This window comes from Momordica charantia (genome assembly GCF_013281855.1).
Source record: "Momordica charantia cultivar OHB3-1 chromosome 9 unlocalized genomic scaffold, Mcharantia_2.0 BLBB01000009.1, whole genome shotgun sequence".
Classification (NCBI taxonomy): domain Eukaryota; kingdom Viridiplantae; phylum Streptophyta; class Magnoliopsida; order Cucurbitales; family Cucurbitaceae; genus Momordica; species Momordica charantia.
This window is the reverse complement of record NW_028275167.1, coordinates 5,784,539-5,800,123: the sequence shown is the minus strand read 5'-3', so window position 1 is coordinate 5,800,123 and position 15,585 is coordinate 5,784,539. Positions and strand designations below refer to the sequence as shown.

Below are 15,585 nucleotides of genomic sequence, written 5' to 3'. Positions count from 1 at the left end.
ATATATGTTTGGTTACAAGTTTTGGAAATGGAATCACTATTCAGTTTTTATTTAGTAATATATAGGTAAACCAACCTAATTGCAGATAAATATTTAATCTAATTTAAAATAGTATTAATTAATTTGTTAACATATATGTTATTTCTAAAAAATTAATAATATATATTTCATACGTTTTATAATAATTATTATTTTACAATATTATATAAGTTATAATTATTATGTTTTACTTATTTAACAGAAAAAATGGAATGAATTTAAAATACCAAATAATATATTATATTTTAATATAATGATGTATTTTTAAGTTTCAAATTTAAAATAAAAAACAAATTTTAGAATTTTCACTAAATCTACTTTTAAATACAAATATGTGAAATGATATTCACTAAATCTATTTAAATCAATAAATTTAGATTCATACCAAAACGGTCCTAAAAACTTTTCAATAAATCTTTCATTTTTCAAACAATTATGGAAAAAGCAAATAAAAAATCCAATTAAAAAAAAAAGAATAAGGAGGAGGAGATGAAGAACACACGTGTAGATCGAAGGTTGTTCATGATATGAATCTTATTAAGCTCGTGATGTAACATTTACTTCAAAATTTAACTCAGATGACCATTTGGCAGAGACAATGGAATCTAAATCGATAATTCACCAAAAAAAAACCCAAAAGAAAAATCCAATAAAAATTGTTGCTTTCCTCCGTCCTCTGGTATACGAGTTGAACTAAAAATTTTTACAATTTTCTTTTGACAGAGCGAGAGAAGGAAGAGAGAGAGAGAGAGAGAGAGAGAGAGAGAGAGAGAGAGAGAGAGAGAGAGAGAGAGAGAGAGAGAGAGAGAGAGAGAGAGCAAGGAAAAATAAAAATAAAAACAAAACCCGGCTGCTGTTCACACCCAAAAACCGGGGAGAGAGAAGAGAGAGAGAGAGAGAGAGAGAGAGAGGGTGGGGGAATTGTTTTTGCTTGGCAATTCCAGCTATAGAATCGAAATCCGCAATTAATGAATTTCGAGTTAACTCAACAGAGATCGAACCCTGCTTGCGCTGGAGATCGGTGATTTATTTTCCAAGAACAACAGTTTTTAATTCTTTTCTCTTTTGTTTCTTTCTGGGTCTCCCCAGAATTTGCGTAGTAGTTTAATTCCCGGTGTGGTATTTGATTCTAAATCCGTGATCGGGTGGGATTGGTAGTGTTTTTGGGGAAAATCCTTATTGGGTTTTTGTGGGTTTTTAGTTCTGGAAGATGGGTTTGGGGAAGATTTGGGTTTGGATTTTGTTGGTGGGGGCGACGGAGGTTTGGTTTTAAGGTAGCTGCGAAAGGTTGGACTTGTTCTTCGTTTTCTGTTCTTCTTCCTCTATTTTTTTTTTCCTTTTTTGGAATGGTTTTTCAATGATTTCTGTGGGGGGTAGGGATGCGAGGAAGGAAATAGGGCTAGGCGGTGCCAGGAGAGAGATGGAAGATACTGAGCTTGAAGAAGGAGAAGCTTGCTCCTACCAGAACAATGAAGATTTTGATTCAAATATTGACCCTGATGTTGCTCTCTCCTACATCGTAAGCCTTCTGTGTTTCTTGTTTTTCTATTGCAGCTTCTAGATTCTCGATTTGACCTCTTGTGGTGAATTAGATCCAGTCTGAGATACTATGGAATTCTGGGTTTTATTATGTCTTTAGCTCTAAGTTCTAAAAAAGTTGTTCTTTTCTTTTTTAATGCTTCTGTAGTCAATGTGTTTTCAGCTCATAGTTACAGTTAGGCCAAAGTGAATGAGAGAAAAATGTCAGGGAAGAATGATTGTTTTTAGGAGATGTAATTTAAGTATGGGTTGCTGTCCTCTTTGTCAGTGGTAGCAAATGATCCAAGGAGCTCTTCCCGGCCACTTGATCCATTCATGGCAAAGGAAGAATTTTGACTGTTATTTCTTCGTGTATAGGGAAAAATTCTTTCTGTGTTGGATCTCTTAATTGAATTGGAAGTTAAGTCCTGAAGTTAATACCTTAATGGGTTATAGTTACCTGAGAAGTTGAGTGGACATTCTAGAATATGTATGCTATGCGATGCTTAAGAAATTGTTGTTGATGCAATGAATTTATTTGCTGTGATTGTAAGGCAATGGGTTTAGTATAATGATCATTCCTTATCAGACAATAACATTAGTCACGTTTAACTCATCCCCCGGATAGATAATCTTTTTTTTTACCATGCCACTTCGACCAAGATCTCAATATGTCTTTTAATGTCTATTATATGTGTTTGAGGGTATTTTAACTGCTTGATCTTTAGGACGTGAAACTTCAACATGTTCTGGGACACTTCCAGAAAGATTTTGAAGGTGGAGTCTCTGCAGAAAATTTAGGTAAGTTGAAATAAAGTAGAAAGATGGCATTTCTTTGTTCCTGTGATACATTAGCTTTAGTTTTCTTTTCTGTAGTAAAAATTTGGAGGCTAATATGCTTACTACAGGGGCAAAATTTGGTGGATATGGTTCATTTTTGCCTTCCTATCAACGGTCTCCAGTTTGGTCTCATACAAGGACTCCACCAAAAGGTCATAATTGCAGCACGTCCAGATCTCCCAATAATTTTCAACAGGAGGTAAATTTATTTTCTTTCTTTCTTTCTTTTTTGATAACTTTTGAGAGGCCAGTTTTTAATGTTGTCATGAATGATGGCCTTATTGAGTATCAAAGACGTGTTCCGACGCAGGCTGGCCATAATAACTCTGTTGTTTCTTCGACTACACCTCAGTCAGTAAGACCTGGACCCCCTTCTACTAGTTCTACATCACTGCCCATAATCAAAGGTCCGAATCTGAATGAATCGTCCAAGCAAGAAGTATGCATGCCTTTCCAGCATGTTGAAGAGCTTGCTTCTGCTTATGGATGTGTGAAGAATAAATCTACTACTTCTTCGGACCAAAAATCGCTGAAGGTGCGAATTAAAGTGGGTTCTGATAGCCTGTCGACAAGAAAAAATGATGCAATCTATAGTGGTCTTGGCCTAGATGTTTCTCCATCTTCATCATTAGATGACAGCCCCTCAGAAAGTGAAGGGATCTCTCGTGAGCTTCAGGATGGCCCGTTTGAATCTCCAACTAGCATTCTTCAGGTAATTTATCTGCTAGAACTTGCTCATAGTTTCTCCTCCTCTGTTTACCGTATTTCTTTTCTTTACTGCTATAATGTGCCTCAGTGATCAAAATGCAATTAATTCGTGGAGCAGATGATGACATCATTTCCAGTTCATGGAGGTCTCTTGCTGTCACCTCTACCTGATGATCTTATTCATCTAACTCAGATGGGGAAGCCTGCAAGAGATAACAAATCTATTCGTGTCCAACAGTACAATCAGGATCGCCAGTTGGCAGGGGGGTCTTCTTTGAAAGGTTCTCAAATGTCAGTTGAGAAGAAAATGTCAAAAGATGTAAATGGCTTCTTGTCCGAATCAAAGAACACGAATAGAAAGGATTTTATGAATGGCCCAAATACATCAAAAAAGAATTCAGAAGTTGATACAGTAGCTTGTGAGGAGCTTGTTTCTAATGCGTTGAAGCTTCCAATTCTAGGAAATTCATATACCATTGCAGGTGAGACTACAAAGAGTATGAATAGGCCATCTGAAACATTTATGGAGGCAGATAAAGTTGTGGCGAGGGGCAGGCATTCTTTTGATCAACTGGAAGAGGGCCTAGTAGAGCCTCCATTTACTATAGAGGATGAGAAGCAAACTAATGGTTCATCTGGAAAGGTTAGGGAGCTAAAGAAAGCCAATATTTTTGACGATATTTCAGCTTCTGCAAAAAAATCTGGGGAAAGCAAGAGGGAGAAAACTATTGACTTGGTTGAAGCCTGCTCAAAGGGGAAGAATACTTCAAATGGTGATCAAATAGATCCTCTCAAGCGTAATGCCAGTCATAAAAACGCTCTACACGTCCATAATAACATGAAATATACTTCAGGAAAGGATCCTTCAATTGAGGGAAAAAAGAAGTCGAAGTTTGGTCCAGCTGACTGTATGCCCAATGGAGAAGTATCAAAACGTAGTATGAAGTCTGGCTCCTCAGGTTCCAAAACTAAGAGTATTAATAAAGCAGACAATATTTCAACCAGACCTGAAATTGAAGACCACAAGCCACCGAAGGACTTCAGAAAATCTAAGGATAGGTACCTAGAGTTCTTTGGAGAATTGGAAGACGACGATAATCTATTAGATACATCAGAGGTTCCTTTTGAGGGCCAACTAAATCACTCTGATGTATTTGAAAAACCAACACCTGCTGTTCCTTCATCAAAGGAGAGATTAGCTGTTGAGAAAACTAGCAAGTCATTGGCACCAAAAGCATTTCCAGTAGTCATGAACCTTGCAAGTGGGACAGTATCTGCTGCTCCTGCTGCAGGGGATAATGTATCTGCACAAGAGGACTGGGTTTGTTGTGACAGGTGTCAAACATGGCGGCTTCTTCCATTGGGCACAAATCCTGCTGACCTACCTGAGAAGTGGCTTTGCAGCATGCTTGACTGGCTGTAAGTTCGAATCTAGCTGCAATTCTTGTCTATTACGGAAAAATGTTTAAAGAGGGTTACTATATTAGATCTATTATCTATATGACCTTTAACCTATTAATAGAGTTTATATGCCAGAAAGATAGTTATTTGCCTCTCTCTGAAAGTTATTTTCTTTATGAAATCTGTAGGCCTGGAATGAACCAATGTGGTTTTAGTGAGGAGGAGACAACAAATGCTTTAAGGGCAAGGTACCTAGTGCCTGCTGTTCCTGAGGGTAATATTTGCAGTAACCTGAGTGGAGTTGTGCCAGGAGTGGCTAATGCTCGGCAATCTGAGCAAAATTATCGTCATTATGATTTTCATGCTGTGCCTGGTGGTGGAAAGAAGAAGCATGGAGGAAAAGAGAGACCGATTACAACACTTAAAGGGGATGCCCCTCAGCTATCAAACTCAAAGAAGAATGAAGGAACCATGAAAAGCAGGAGTTTAGATGACGTGAACCAGTTGCCTATTGGAGATGAAGCTAATTTTCGGCATTTAAATAAGGCCGGTGATATGCCTGTGGAGAAGCACAGGCATAAGCACAAAGAGAAGCAGGAATCTGTTGATATCTTATCTGATGGGGGTACGGGTTTCTTTATTCTTTTTATCGCTGAGTTCTGTTGCTCTACTTACTTGACATTTGGAATCTCACTTTTGGATAAATAATTTGCACAGGTGCTACCAAGATTTTAAAGACTAAACACAGAAAAGATAAAGAACAAGATTACCCTAGACCTTCTAAGAAAGTCAGAACTGATGGTCTGGATTTGATTGATGAAGACCAGATATCAGTGCACAGTGGGTCTGTTGTGAGGGTTGGCCCAAACTTGAACATTGGATTTCCTTCTGCATCAGGTGGGAATAATAAGTATAAAAATATTGACCATTCTTCTAAGGACTCAAAATATAACATGGATGTTACCCACCGAGTACCCAATGATAAAAAAGAAAACAAACTGCTGGGTGCCTTGGATGATGATTCCCTGGGAGGAGGAAATGGTAGTACCAAAAGCAATTCAAAGAAGAAAAAAGTTAAAGCATCCCCAGATATTCAAATCAATACTGGGTCCCTCAATGGTTATGGCCATCTCCCGCAAAAGAGAGGTCCTGTTACGGAGTTGAGTGACAATGACCATAGGAACGAGAAAAAGGCTAAGCCATCTAAGCCTCCAGGTAAAGAATCCAGTGCTAGAAAAGATAAAAAAGGCTCCCATTCTAAGAATTGGCCACTTGGACAAGATGTTGGCAGCTCTCTTTCTCATCGTAGTTTGGATGGTGCCGATTCTTTGAAAAGGGATTTAGGAGTGATACAGCCTTCTCTTGTAGCCACTTCAAGTTCTTCCAAGATATCTGGTTCGCATAAAACTAAATCCAGCCTCCAGGAGATGAAAGGATCACCAGTAGAATCTGTTTCTTCATTGCCGATGAGAATCCCTAACCGAGATAAGCATTTGCGGTCATCTAGGGATGGTAAGGATTTTCTGGATGCTGGTCGTACGAGATGCTCAGATGGAGAAGATGATGGTGGTAGCGATCGCTCTGGGACTGGTAGCAAGAAGAAGTCTGTTCTGGCCCATCATAGGCCTTCAAAGTCCCCCTTGATTGATACGTTGAACAAAGAGGCTAGTAATATGTCAGGAAAAAAGGCTAAAGCAAAGGAGAAGTCTGCTTCTGATGCCCCAAATTGCGACCTCCCAAATGGTAGTCTTGGCAATTCAGGAACTGATCATCAGCATCCTTGTAAACCATGGGGTCTAGAACAAGTTCAGAATGAAGATAGACCAACTGAAATGCGATATAGGGGTAATGAGACATATCCAGTTAAATGTGGAAAGGATTTATCTTCACAGTTGAAGGACAGGAGTGGGGGCTACTGTCCAGAAATGGGCATGGATAAGGACAAAGTTCCTTATTCCCATAATGATTTGCGAGGAAGGTCTCCTCCTCATTCGGATTTGAAGGTTAAGAATGGTAAACACAGGGTGCAGGAAAATCATAGGATCAAATCTGGAGATGGAAGAAAGGATGGTTCAGGAAAACTGTCCATTGAGAGGGGTAAAAGAGATAGTGAATCAAATTTTGTCAGGCATGAAGGTCCAGAATCTATGGTAGATAGCACTTCCAAAGAGATTATGGTTTTGTCTGCGAGGAAGAATCAGCAGCAGGATTGCAATGGTACTGCTTCAAAGAGGTCCCTTTTTCAGAAAAATGATCAATTGGAAAAAGTTTCTGGAAAAAGTACACCGGTACCATTACCAACTTCAGGAGAATTTCGAAATCAAATGCCGCATTACCCCCCTTCAGCAGGGGGTGGAAAAGGAAATGCAACTGATATTTTGCAATTAGATGCTTCAGAAAGCAATGACGCTTCAAAGGGGAAAAAGCATATTAAGAATCGTCAAAAGGAAACTCAGACCAATGGCTCAAGACATTCCACCCCCAATGGGCGGGTGCCCAATGATGCGCCAAGTCCAGCTAGAAGGGATTCCTCCAACCAGGCTGCTACCAAAGCTATGAAAGAAGCTAAAGATTTAAAACATCTTGCCGACCGTTTTAAGGTCTTTAAATTCTTATATTATCGATCTGGTTTTGGTTTTCCTGTTCTTTGTATTCTAACTCTTTTAATTTCTCAGAATTCTGGGTCCAATCTTGAGAGCATTGGGTTTTATTTCCAAGCAGCTTTGAAGTTTCTCTATGGAGCCTCTTTGCTTGAGCCGTCCAACAACGAGGCTGCCAAACATAGTGAGATTATTCAATCAATGCAAATATATAGTAGCACTGCAAAACTATGCGAGTAAGTCGAAATAGGGATGCTTGTGTTTTTGTCTCCTGCTAGTAGTTATGCAACATCTTTAAATCCTGGTTTAGGGGAAAAGAATATTTAATCCCTGGACTCTTTTTCATGTTCTTGATGAAATGCTTTATTTTGTTCGTTGGTGGCATTGGGGATATCAGTTACAGTGAGCATTAGGAGTAAAGGGAGAAACCCTTCTCCTTGCTTCTACCTCAATAGTACTCTGAATACAGGAGCAGGAGAAGTCCTTAATTATTTACTTCTGTTTCTTTGAGAAGAAGTATGTACCGAGGTTAAGAGGAGGAGCAAGACATCTTCCCAAACATTACATTAAAAGTTAAAAGGAAATTGCAAAAAGGCTTGCAATTGCCATTAATCAAAAAAGGGAGTAACTGCAAAACTATTTGCCAAATAACTCCATCTAGCAGCCAGCAGCTTGAGAGTAACCTAGTCCAGGATTTTTGTTTATATTTACTACGAACCAGAACTCCTGAACATGTGGCCTAGACTAGATCATATTTTAATCCGTAAGATGTTGGCTTTGCCAACCAAAGGTGGCCATCACTGAGTATAATTGAGCATGGAACTAGGAGTGTTAAGAAGAAAATGCAACTCATAATAATTGACAGTCAATAATTCTTTTTGGGTTGATTTTGGTTCAAATAAATTGAACTTGTTTGACTCTTCTTAGTCTGCAGTTATCTAAATAAAAAATAGTTTTCACTTTTCGTTAGCCCAAACCAATTAAAATTCATTAATTTAAGAAATGATATTTTTTACTGGGGATACAAGTATTGAGTTTATGTGTTGTTTCATTTAACTTCTTGGACTTCTTTACTCTTCATAAAACTTTACAATCAATTTAAGACTTCGAATTATTAATTTTCTTGATATAATATATGCACACACGTAACCTGAATGAATAGATGACTCAATTACTATCACAAGGTTGGGTTGGGTGCAGATTCTAACATCCCTACGTGGGATTGTTGAACCCTGCATATTGGATGTAAACCTGAAATCAAACATCCGGGACAAGGACGATCAAGTATAGGTAGAAGACTGGCCGCTGAAAAAGAGATATTCTGCCATTCTTATTGTCCATGAGCACAAAAAGTGGTGGCTGGATTCCTTTTCTGTCAATATCCTGCCTCGGTCCCAAAAGAGCAAGGAAAATTTTTTATTTTTTATTTTTTTTGAAATGAAACAATTTCTTTGATATGATGAAAAAGAGGAGGAGTACAAAAAAGAATGAAGACCCACAAGAGGGTTACAAAAAGGCTCTCCAATTTGATAACATGGAGGTGAAGCTATAAGAGTGAAAGAGGGGGAGCAATTACACCAAGTAATGACCAAAAATACAATGGATTCAAAAGTGGCATGTGGAGTGCATTCCAATGCTTGAAAGATTCGGCGGTTCTATTCAGTCCATGTAGTCCATAGAAGAGCCTGTATGAAGTGGCTCCAAAGGCTAGCTTTTTGTTTCCTAAAAGGATGGCCAGCAAGAGTCAAAGCAAGCAGGAGTGACATATATGTGGGGAGGCGACCGACCATCCAAAGAGGGATAAAATTTTGTTCCAAAGGGCTGTTGTGTAGGGGCAAGTGAGGAAAACATGCCCAATGGATTCACTGTGCTGTTTGCAAAGAGGACACCGATGTGGAGATAAGGCCACAGAAGGCATACGTCGCTGTAGTTTGTCGTGTGTAGTTAGAGCTTGTAGTCTAGTTTCCCAAAGGAAGAATTTAATCTTCTTTGGGTAGGAGTCCTTCCAAATGGCTTTGTACAAATCTGGAGGGGGAGATGATGAGTTGTTACTTTGGAGGTCTTTGATGAGAGAACTGATGGTGCATGATCCATGGGATGCCAATCTCCAAGCAATGGAGTCCCTATTCGGTGAAGGCCTCTGTGAGGAAAGGCAGTGTAGGAGAGCTGCCAGCTCAACAATCTCTGCATCCTTGAAGTTTCTATGATAGCTTAGATCCCAAGAATTGGTTCTAAATACCAGAAATCCCGAACATGACCAAGTTTCCTGGTATGTAGAGCAAAAAGGAGAGGGTAAGTGTGGCATAAAGGCTCATCATTGATCCATGTGTCTTTCCAAGACAGAGGGTTGCTCTGATTTGAGGGGGTCTTGGTTTTGGAAATTAGATGGAAATGGCTTTAGGTAAGCTAATAGTTCCACTTCGAAGTAGTTGACGAAGGATTTGCACGGTAAGGTACCCAAAGCATCTAAATTTCCAAACCTTGGCATCTGGAATACGACGTGACCAATATACAAAACACTCCACTTTCTGAAATAAAGTGTCCCACTTATTAATCTCTCATTATTCCCCTTTTCCTTTTGTGGAGCAAATTATATCAATCTTCTGGTTTCTGCTGCCGGATGGATTGCCATCATAAAACAATATTGGCAGAGATATGCATCTTATACTTTCTAAAGGAAATGTAATGATCTTTGCATCACTGGTACGTAGCCAGTTTGCTAAGATGCTTAGTGGGAAAGGTATATGCATAATAGTTTGGGCTTCAATTATGAAAGATTTTAGGAGTTCTTTTGACTGTGTTGAGAATGGTGAATACATGAAGAGGTGGAAGTCATGGTATAGTTTCTTTATAGGGATTTCTTATCCTACACTTCCCTGCAATTTTTTCTCTTCTTTTATTAGGGAAATGAGGGGGTAACGGTATGCTGCTTTTATTTTGTTTGATGCTCTGAATTTACATTCAAAGCCTAAAATTTTCAATATCTGTAGGTTTTGTGCTCATGAATATGAGAAAATCAAAGACATGGCTGCGGCTGCTTTGGCATACAAATGCATGGAAGTAGCATACATGAAGGTGATTTATTCTTCACATAACAATGCAATCAGAGATCGGCATGAGTTGCAGTCAGCTCTGCAAATGGCTCCTTCTGGTAATAAGGATGAACAGACAAAGTACATAAAGTCTTTTGTCTGAGGAAAGATATGTTGAAAAGAGAGAGTTCCCTCTCATTTGTTTATAATAATCACATTTCTGGACGCTCAGAACATTTGAAAGTTAAAACATGCTCACGCCATTTGTTAATTTTTCTGAAAGTTCCTATCTTTCATGGTTGGGTTCTCATATTTTTCACTTTATTTTTGTAAAGACCTATTTATTAATACTAAATTAAAAATGTGGAGTTGCTGAATTAGATTTTTTTTTTTTTTTTTTTTTGAGAACCGAATTAGATTTTTGTCATTAAATGGAATGAAAGTCTGCTTCCTTTTAGGTGTGGTGGTACTCACTAAAAGTGTGCAGAGGAAATTTATTTCTTTTGCTATTTTCTTTCCTGCTTAAGATTTGGTGCCATCATTTTAACGGTTTAGAACAGAAAATATACTCCAAATGATGGTTAAGAGTGTTGCGCTGTGTTTCAGAATTCAGTCTAATGTTTCATTACTAAAAAAAGAATTCGGTCTAATGCTTCAGTATAACAACAGACTAGATTTTGTTAATCATGACTATGAGTTCTTCCTCTTGTTTTAAAAGGTGTAGAAGCCTCGAATAACATTATTCATATTTGTTTTGTGATACATTTTTATCAGGGGAATCTCCATCATCTGCCTCTGATGTTGATAACTTAAATAACGCCACCACAGCCGACAAAGTTGCTCCTTCTAAGGGTGTCGGTTCAAGCCAAGCTACTGGGTCCCATGTCATTGCTCCTAAACACCGTCCCAATTTTTCACGGTTGCTTAACTATGTATGTATACTTTAGATTTTATACTGGATATTTAGATTAAATCAGAGAATCATATCTTTCTCAATGGGCTGTGCGGGCTTATAGGGTTAATGTGCACTTTTGAAGGAGGGTGGTATTAAAAATTACCACATATAGTCACTGAAAAGGAATTTCTTTTTCCTACATATCTCTTCATTTTTTATTGAACGATATTTAGCACGTTTCATTACATGCTAGAAATAGTCAATTCATTTCTTGAGCGACATAGTATGAGCATTAAGATTTCAACAACGGTAATTTACAGGCGCAGGATGTAAATTCTGCCATGGAAGCATCAAGAAAATCGCGAATTGCGTTTGCAGCTGCAAATGCAAGCTTGGGAGGAACAACCAATAGGGAGGGTATCTCTTGCATAAAAACGGCTCTTGATTTTAACTTTCATGATGTAGAAGGCCTACTGGGTCTAGTACGGATTGCAATGGAGGCTATTAGCCGTTGAAAAAACTGAGCAGACTATAGAAATGAATTTCGACTTGGGACTCATCTTGTTGGTATATTGCTTTGAGAAGCATTGATGAGGGAAGGAGAAGTGGCCAGCCTCACTACACGAAAACCCTGTTGATAGCATGGTTACAGCCTTTAGTGGATCTCTCTGTACATCGTTGTCCTGGTGCTAGGTGAATATAACACTGTTGGCAGGGTAAAACTACTTTGCCATTTATTTTAAACTTAGGACTCTAATTGAGGAAAGCATGATCCGCTGCAGAGGCTTTTGTATATGGATGTTCTTCCGAGACATGTACCTGGAATACTTGTGATCCAAGGTCATGATCCTGTCAAATGTATAAAAAGAACTGGAGATCATTGTGGGAGAATTTTGAGTTCTGATGCTGGAGCCTGTAGGGGCTCCGTTTTCCACAGAAGGAGTTCTTGTTTGTCTGACGTATTGATTCGAAGACACCTTAATGTTCGTTTCTTGATTTGTGTGTCATTCTTGAACTCGGGTCATGCTAATCTAAAAGGACGATACATGCAAGTATCCGGTGATCTTTGTAATCCTTCTGCAATCAGTTTTTGTGTTTGCATGCCAGGGAAGGGGGTGAAGAAAGGTTATGAACTTGGTAATATAATCAACCACATTAATCTTATTTACTTTTTGCTTCATATTCAGATGCTGATTTTGTTTTTCTGCCTATTGCAGGTTTTTTTTTTCCTGTTATGTTATGGAGTGGAATAAATAAATAATATGATACATTGTAATAATAGCGTCAAGTACGTGCGTATTACTCCCAGCACCGATGTCGTTTGAGTTAATTTACTCCAGGTTTGTAGAGCTGTGGACACTTTGATTTTGTTTTTCTTTTATGTTGGCTTCAAAAGTGTATATCTTCTTTTTCATTGTTGTTTGGCAGTTTCTGTACATTTCCATGCACAAGTTATTGAACTCGGTAGAATGCAAAAAGTTCTTTTCTAGAGAAGAATGGAAAAAAGTGATGGGGACGAGGGGAGCTTATGAAGTTATCATCCTACACAATGAGCTGGAACATGCAGTAATCATGGTAATTTTATCTTTCTTACTAATTCATGTTGATGCTTAAGCTTCTTGCTTTTATCAATATATTGGTTCAAATAACTCCCTTAACTTCGTGTCTATTTATTTCTAGTACTTTAAAAAGTTTCTAATTGGCCCCTCAACCATTAGGACTGTCTATTTGGGCCCTCAATAGTTCCTAACAGTCCCTCCCTCTTTCTTACATTTAGCTGGAAGTTCATGGTTCAATTCTGTAATAGGCACGTTTTTTGTTTGAGTTTTTTTCCCTAAGTTACTAGACGCTTTAGGATATTTTTGAATTTCTTTTGGTTTGAAAGTTGGAACAACAAAAAAGTTAATGATTCTCTCTGTCAGGGCTTGCAAAAATTTGGGGCCGGGGGGTATCCACCAGGATAAAAGAACTGCACTCGGAATCTCTTGGAAATTCTTTTTTCGCTGAAAGTTCAGTTAGAGGAAAGAGGAAGGATTGTTTCTTCTATCTCTATTCAACTGGTCACAATTTTACGGATAGCTGAGTGTCTTCAGAGGCTGTTAAACGGTCTGAGAACCGATATGTTTTTTGAAGAAACTAGGTGTGATGACTCTTATGGTTAGAGAGAACCAAAAATAAGGGGGTGGGTGTGTGTGTTGGGGAAATTGCAAAATCTGCAAAATTACAAATGGGTAAATGAAACCTCTTTGCGTACCCGAAGGACTTTTTGCGTACATGGAGGGTGGAAAGATTTTTTTTTAACTTTCCAAGAACTTTTGTGTACGTTAGATCTGGACTAAAGAATAAGAAGTCTTAGAAACTAAAGAGGAATTGAAGCCTCCAAAGCCCTTAAAGAGAATTAACCTTGTCCTAAATAACCATACCTTAAGATTCGTCTATACTGTTGGCTGTTGAAGCTGGAGCTTGAAAAATTGAAAGGTAGTAGAAGTACTAGTAGGAAGGATTTGTTAGGGCAAAATGAGGAGAAATTTAAAAACAATAACTTGATTAATCCAAAACCTAATCAAACCCAATAGAAGTATTTTTTTGGACAATTTTGTTCCTCTGTGGTGCTCAAGGGGTGATGAACCATTGTATTCTAGTATAGGACAAATTACTAACCTATGAATGCATTAACAAACATTAGTATTTGAGCAATCGTAGCGAGAACAAAAGAGGAGAAGGTTGAGAGAGGATTTTTTCTATGTTCAATACTGGAAAAGAACCACCTATTGCCATTCAAATAGTTACATATTTACCTAGAGTTATACCTTTCGTAAAGGACATATTTATCCTTTCATATAGAGCAACCCTCCCACAAAAGCTGTGGCTCTATTTTTTTTTTATGGAAAAAATTTTATTCACAAATTCCAATGGGATTACCTCAAACTCCATATAATCAACACCCTCGAGAGATTTTAGACAGCAGTTGCTCTTCTCTTTGGAAGTTTTGTTGTGTCCACCTTTCTATGAAAAAGGAAGAGCTTTTATGCAATTCGGTTTCTTTTGTTCTAAACGATATTTGGCGGGAGAGAAATAGGAGGACGCTTTTAGTGGTAGAAAGTTCTTGGGATGAGGTGTGTGAAATTTGACTATGTTTAATGGTTCCCTTCCCTTGAACTAACAATACGATTCTTTCTTTTAGGAATCCGGTGTATAAATATGTAATTCTCTGTAATCTACTTTGGCTGCAGTCTTTTCGGGCGGCTTTTGTTTTTCAATAAAATAGTTCAAATTATTAGTTTGGTTAGTAACTATCAAGTTCATAACTTTTAGAGTTGTGTCCGTTGGCCATCATACTTGTATTAGTTTTAGTGGGTCTTTGAACTTTCAATTGGGAGTCGGGAGTAACTGATGTATCAAATGAACAATGTAGCGGAAGTGACTGTACACGAAAAACGTTTCATTTGCGTGTATATAAGGTCGGTTATTTGGTAGTGCTGATTGATATCTCTCAATGCAGGTTGCAGGTTTTTGTTGTCGTTGGAGATGGCTGTACTTAGCAGCAGGCTTTTCACTGCCCTTTTTTCTCTCTATGTTTGTGTAGTTAGTTGTTCTAACTTCTAACAAAATAAAAGATATGATGGCCATTGAGGGTTGAATGTAAACTCCCTCCCCCACCCAAAGAAAAATGCAAAAAAAAAAAAAAAAAAAAAATTTTGTTTATAGGTATTTGATTCATTATCTAACAATTATTATCATCATGGTCAATAAAATTTTTATGTTTATCCATTATTTTCTTCCAAACAGGGAGAATTTATAATGAACTGTTTTCAAGAGTAAAATAGTGTGAGATTTGAACCTCTGATTTTTAGGGGGTAATGTTTATCGATTAAGTTATGTTCGGGTTGGTGGGGATTACTTATTTATTATGCTTGACAATGAGAGTAAGAAAGATGTGTTGTGTTGGAACTTAATTTCTCGACATTTTGTGTAATTTATTAAAATTGAGTAGGGGTAGTTGAGTTAATTTTTGTAATTAGATGAAGTGAGGTAGATATTTAACATTCAAATATCCATTCGTTGAAATATATATTTAATGTCTAAAGTTATGTTATTAATTTAATTTTAATTACGTCTGTTTTAGTCAACAATACGAGGATGGTGAATTGAACCATTTAATCTTTGATTTAGTCAAAATTTGATATCTTTGAGAGTAAATTTGAAACTTATGAATATTTGGTAAAAAAGATAAAAATTGGTAAGGGATAAGAGTGATAATTATGAGGAATATAGAAGGGTACTTACAGTAAAAAATAAATCGATATTCTTGGTTGTGAATATAATTTGAAAATACATCTCCACGAATTTGTATCTTAAATGGTGTGATAATATATAAATACGTAAATGTACAACATATTGCTTTTTTTTTTTTTTTTGCTCAAGCTCTATAAGATTGGTCCAATGATGTGGCAAATGAATAGGTGATTGTATTATTCTAAATTATATTTTTAGACGAGGTGTAAAAAAATAGATTTTTATATAATATGTTATCTTAGGTGCCATTTTATTT

General features: G+C 37.4%; 1 protein-coding gene across 10 annotated transcripts; it reads left to right on the top strand.

Moving 5' to 3' along the window:
• Positions 1 to 801: 801 nt before the first annotated feature.
• On the top strand, positions 802 to 14,804 carry LOC148208876 (CW-type Zinc Finger). Of its 10 annotated transcripts, none has more exons than XM_088116876.1 (15): positions 814 to 1,313; positions 1,417 to 1,558; positions 2,286 to 2,358; positions 2,466 to 2,596; positions 2,708 to 3,109; positions 3,224 to 4,524; positions 4,695 to 5,131; positions 5,224 to 7,106; positions 7,182 to 7,342; positions 10,097 to 10,257; positions 10,913 to 11,070; positions 11,354 to 12,170; positions 12,251 to 12,373; positions 12,462 to 12,608; positions 14,536 to 14,804. In XM_088116876.1, exons 2-12 carry the CDS (start codon positions 1,460 to 1,462, stop codon positions 11,546 to 11,548), a joined length of 5,001 nt encoding a protein of 1,666 aa, XP_087973002.1. In that variant the 5' UTR covers positions 814 to 1,313; positions 1,417 to 1,459; the 3' UTR covers positions 11,549 to 12,170; positions 12,251 to 12,373; positions 12,462 to 12,608; positions 14,536 to 14,804. The 10 variants fall into 10 exon arrangements, with proteins under 10 accessions (XP_087973006.1, XP_087973005.1, XP_087973004.1 ...); XM_088116874.1 differs by having other exon boundaries at positions 814 to 1,558; positions 11,354 to 11,726; positions 11,816 to 12,170; XM_088116875.1 differs by having other exon boundaries at positions 815 to 1,326.
• The last annotated feature ends 781 nt before the right edge of the window (positions 14,805 to 15,585 follow it).

Coding starts and splice junctions, on each gene's coding strand:
- LOC148208876 (XM_088116874.1), top strand. CDS start 1,397: ATGATTTCTGTGGGGGGTAGGGATGCGAGGAAGGAAATAGGGCTAGGC. Junction 2,597..2,707: donor CCAATAATTTTCAACAGGAG/GTAAATTTATTT, acceptor GTTCCGACGCAG/GCTGGCCATAATAACTCTGT. Junction 7,107..7,181: donor ATCTTGCCGACCGTTTTAAG/GTCTTTAAATTC, acceptor TTAATTTCTCAG/AATTCTGGGTCCAATCTTGA.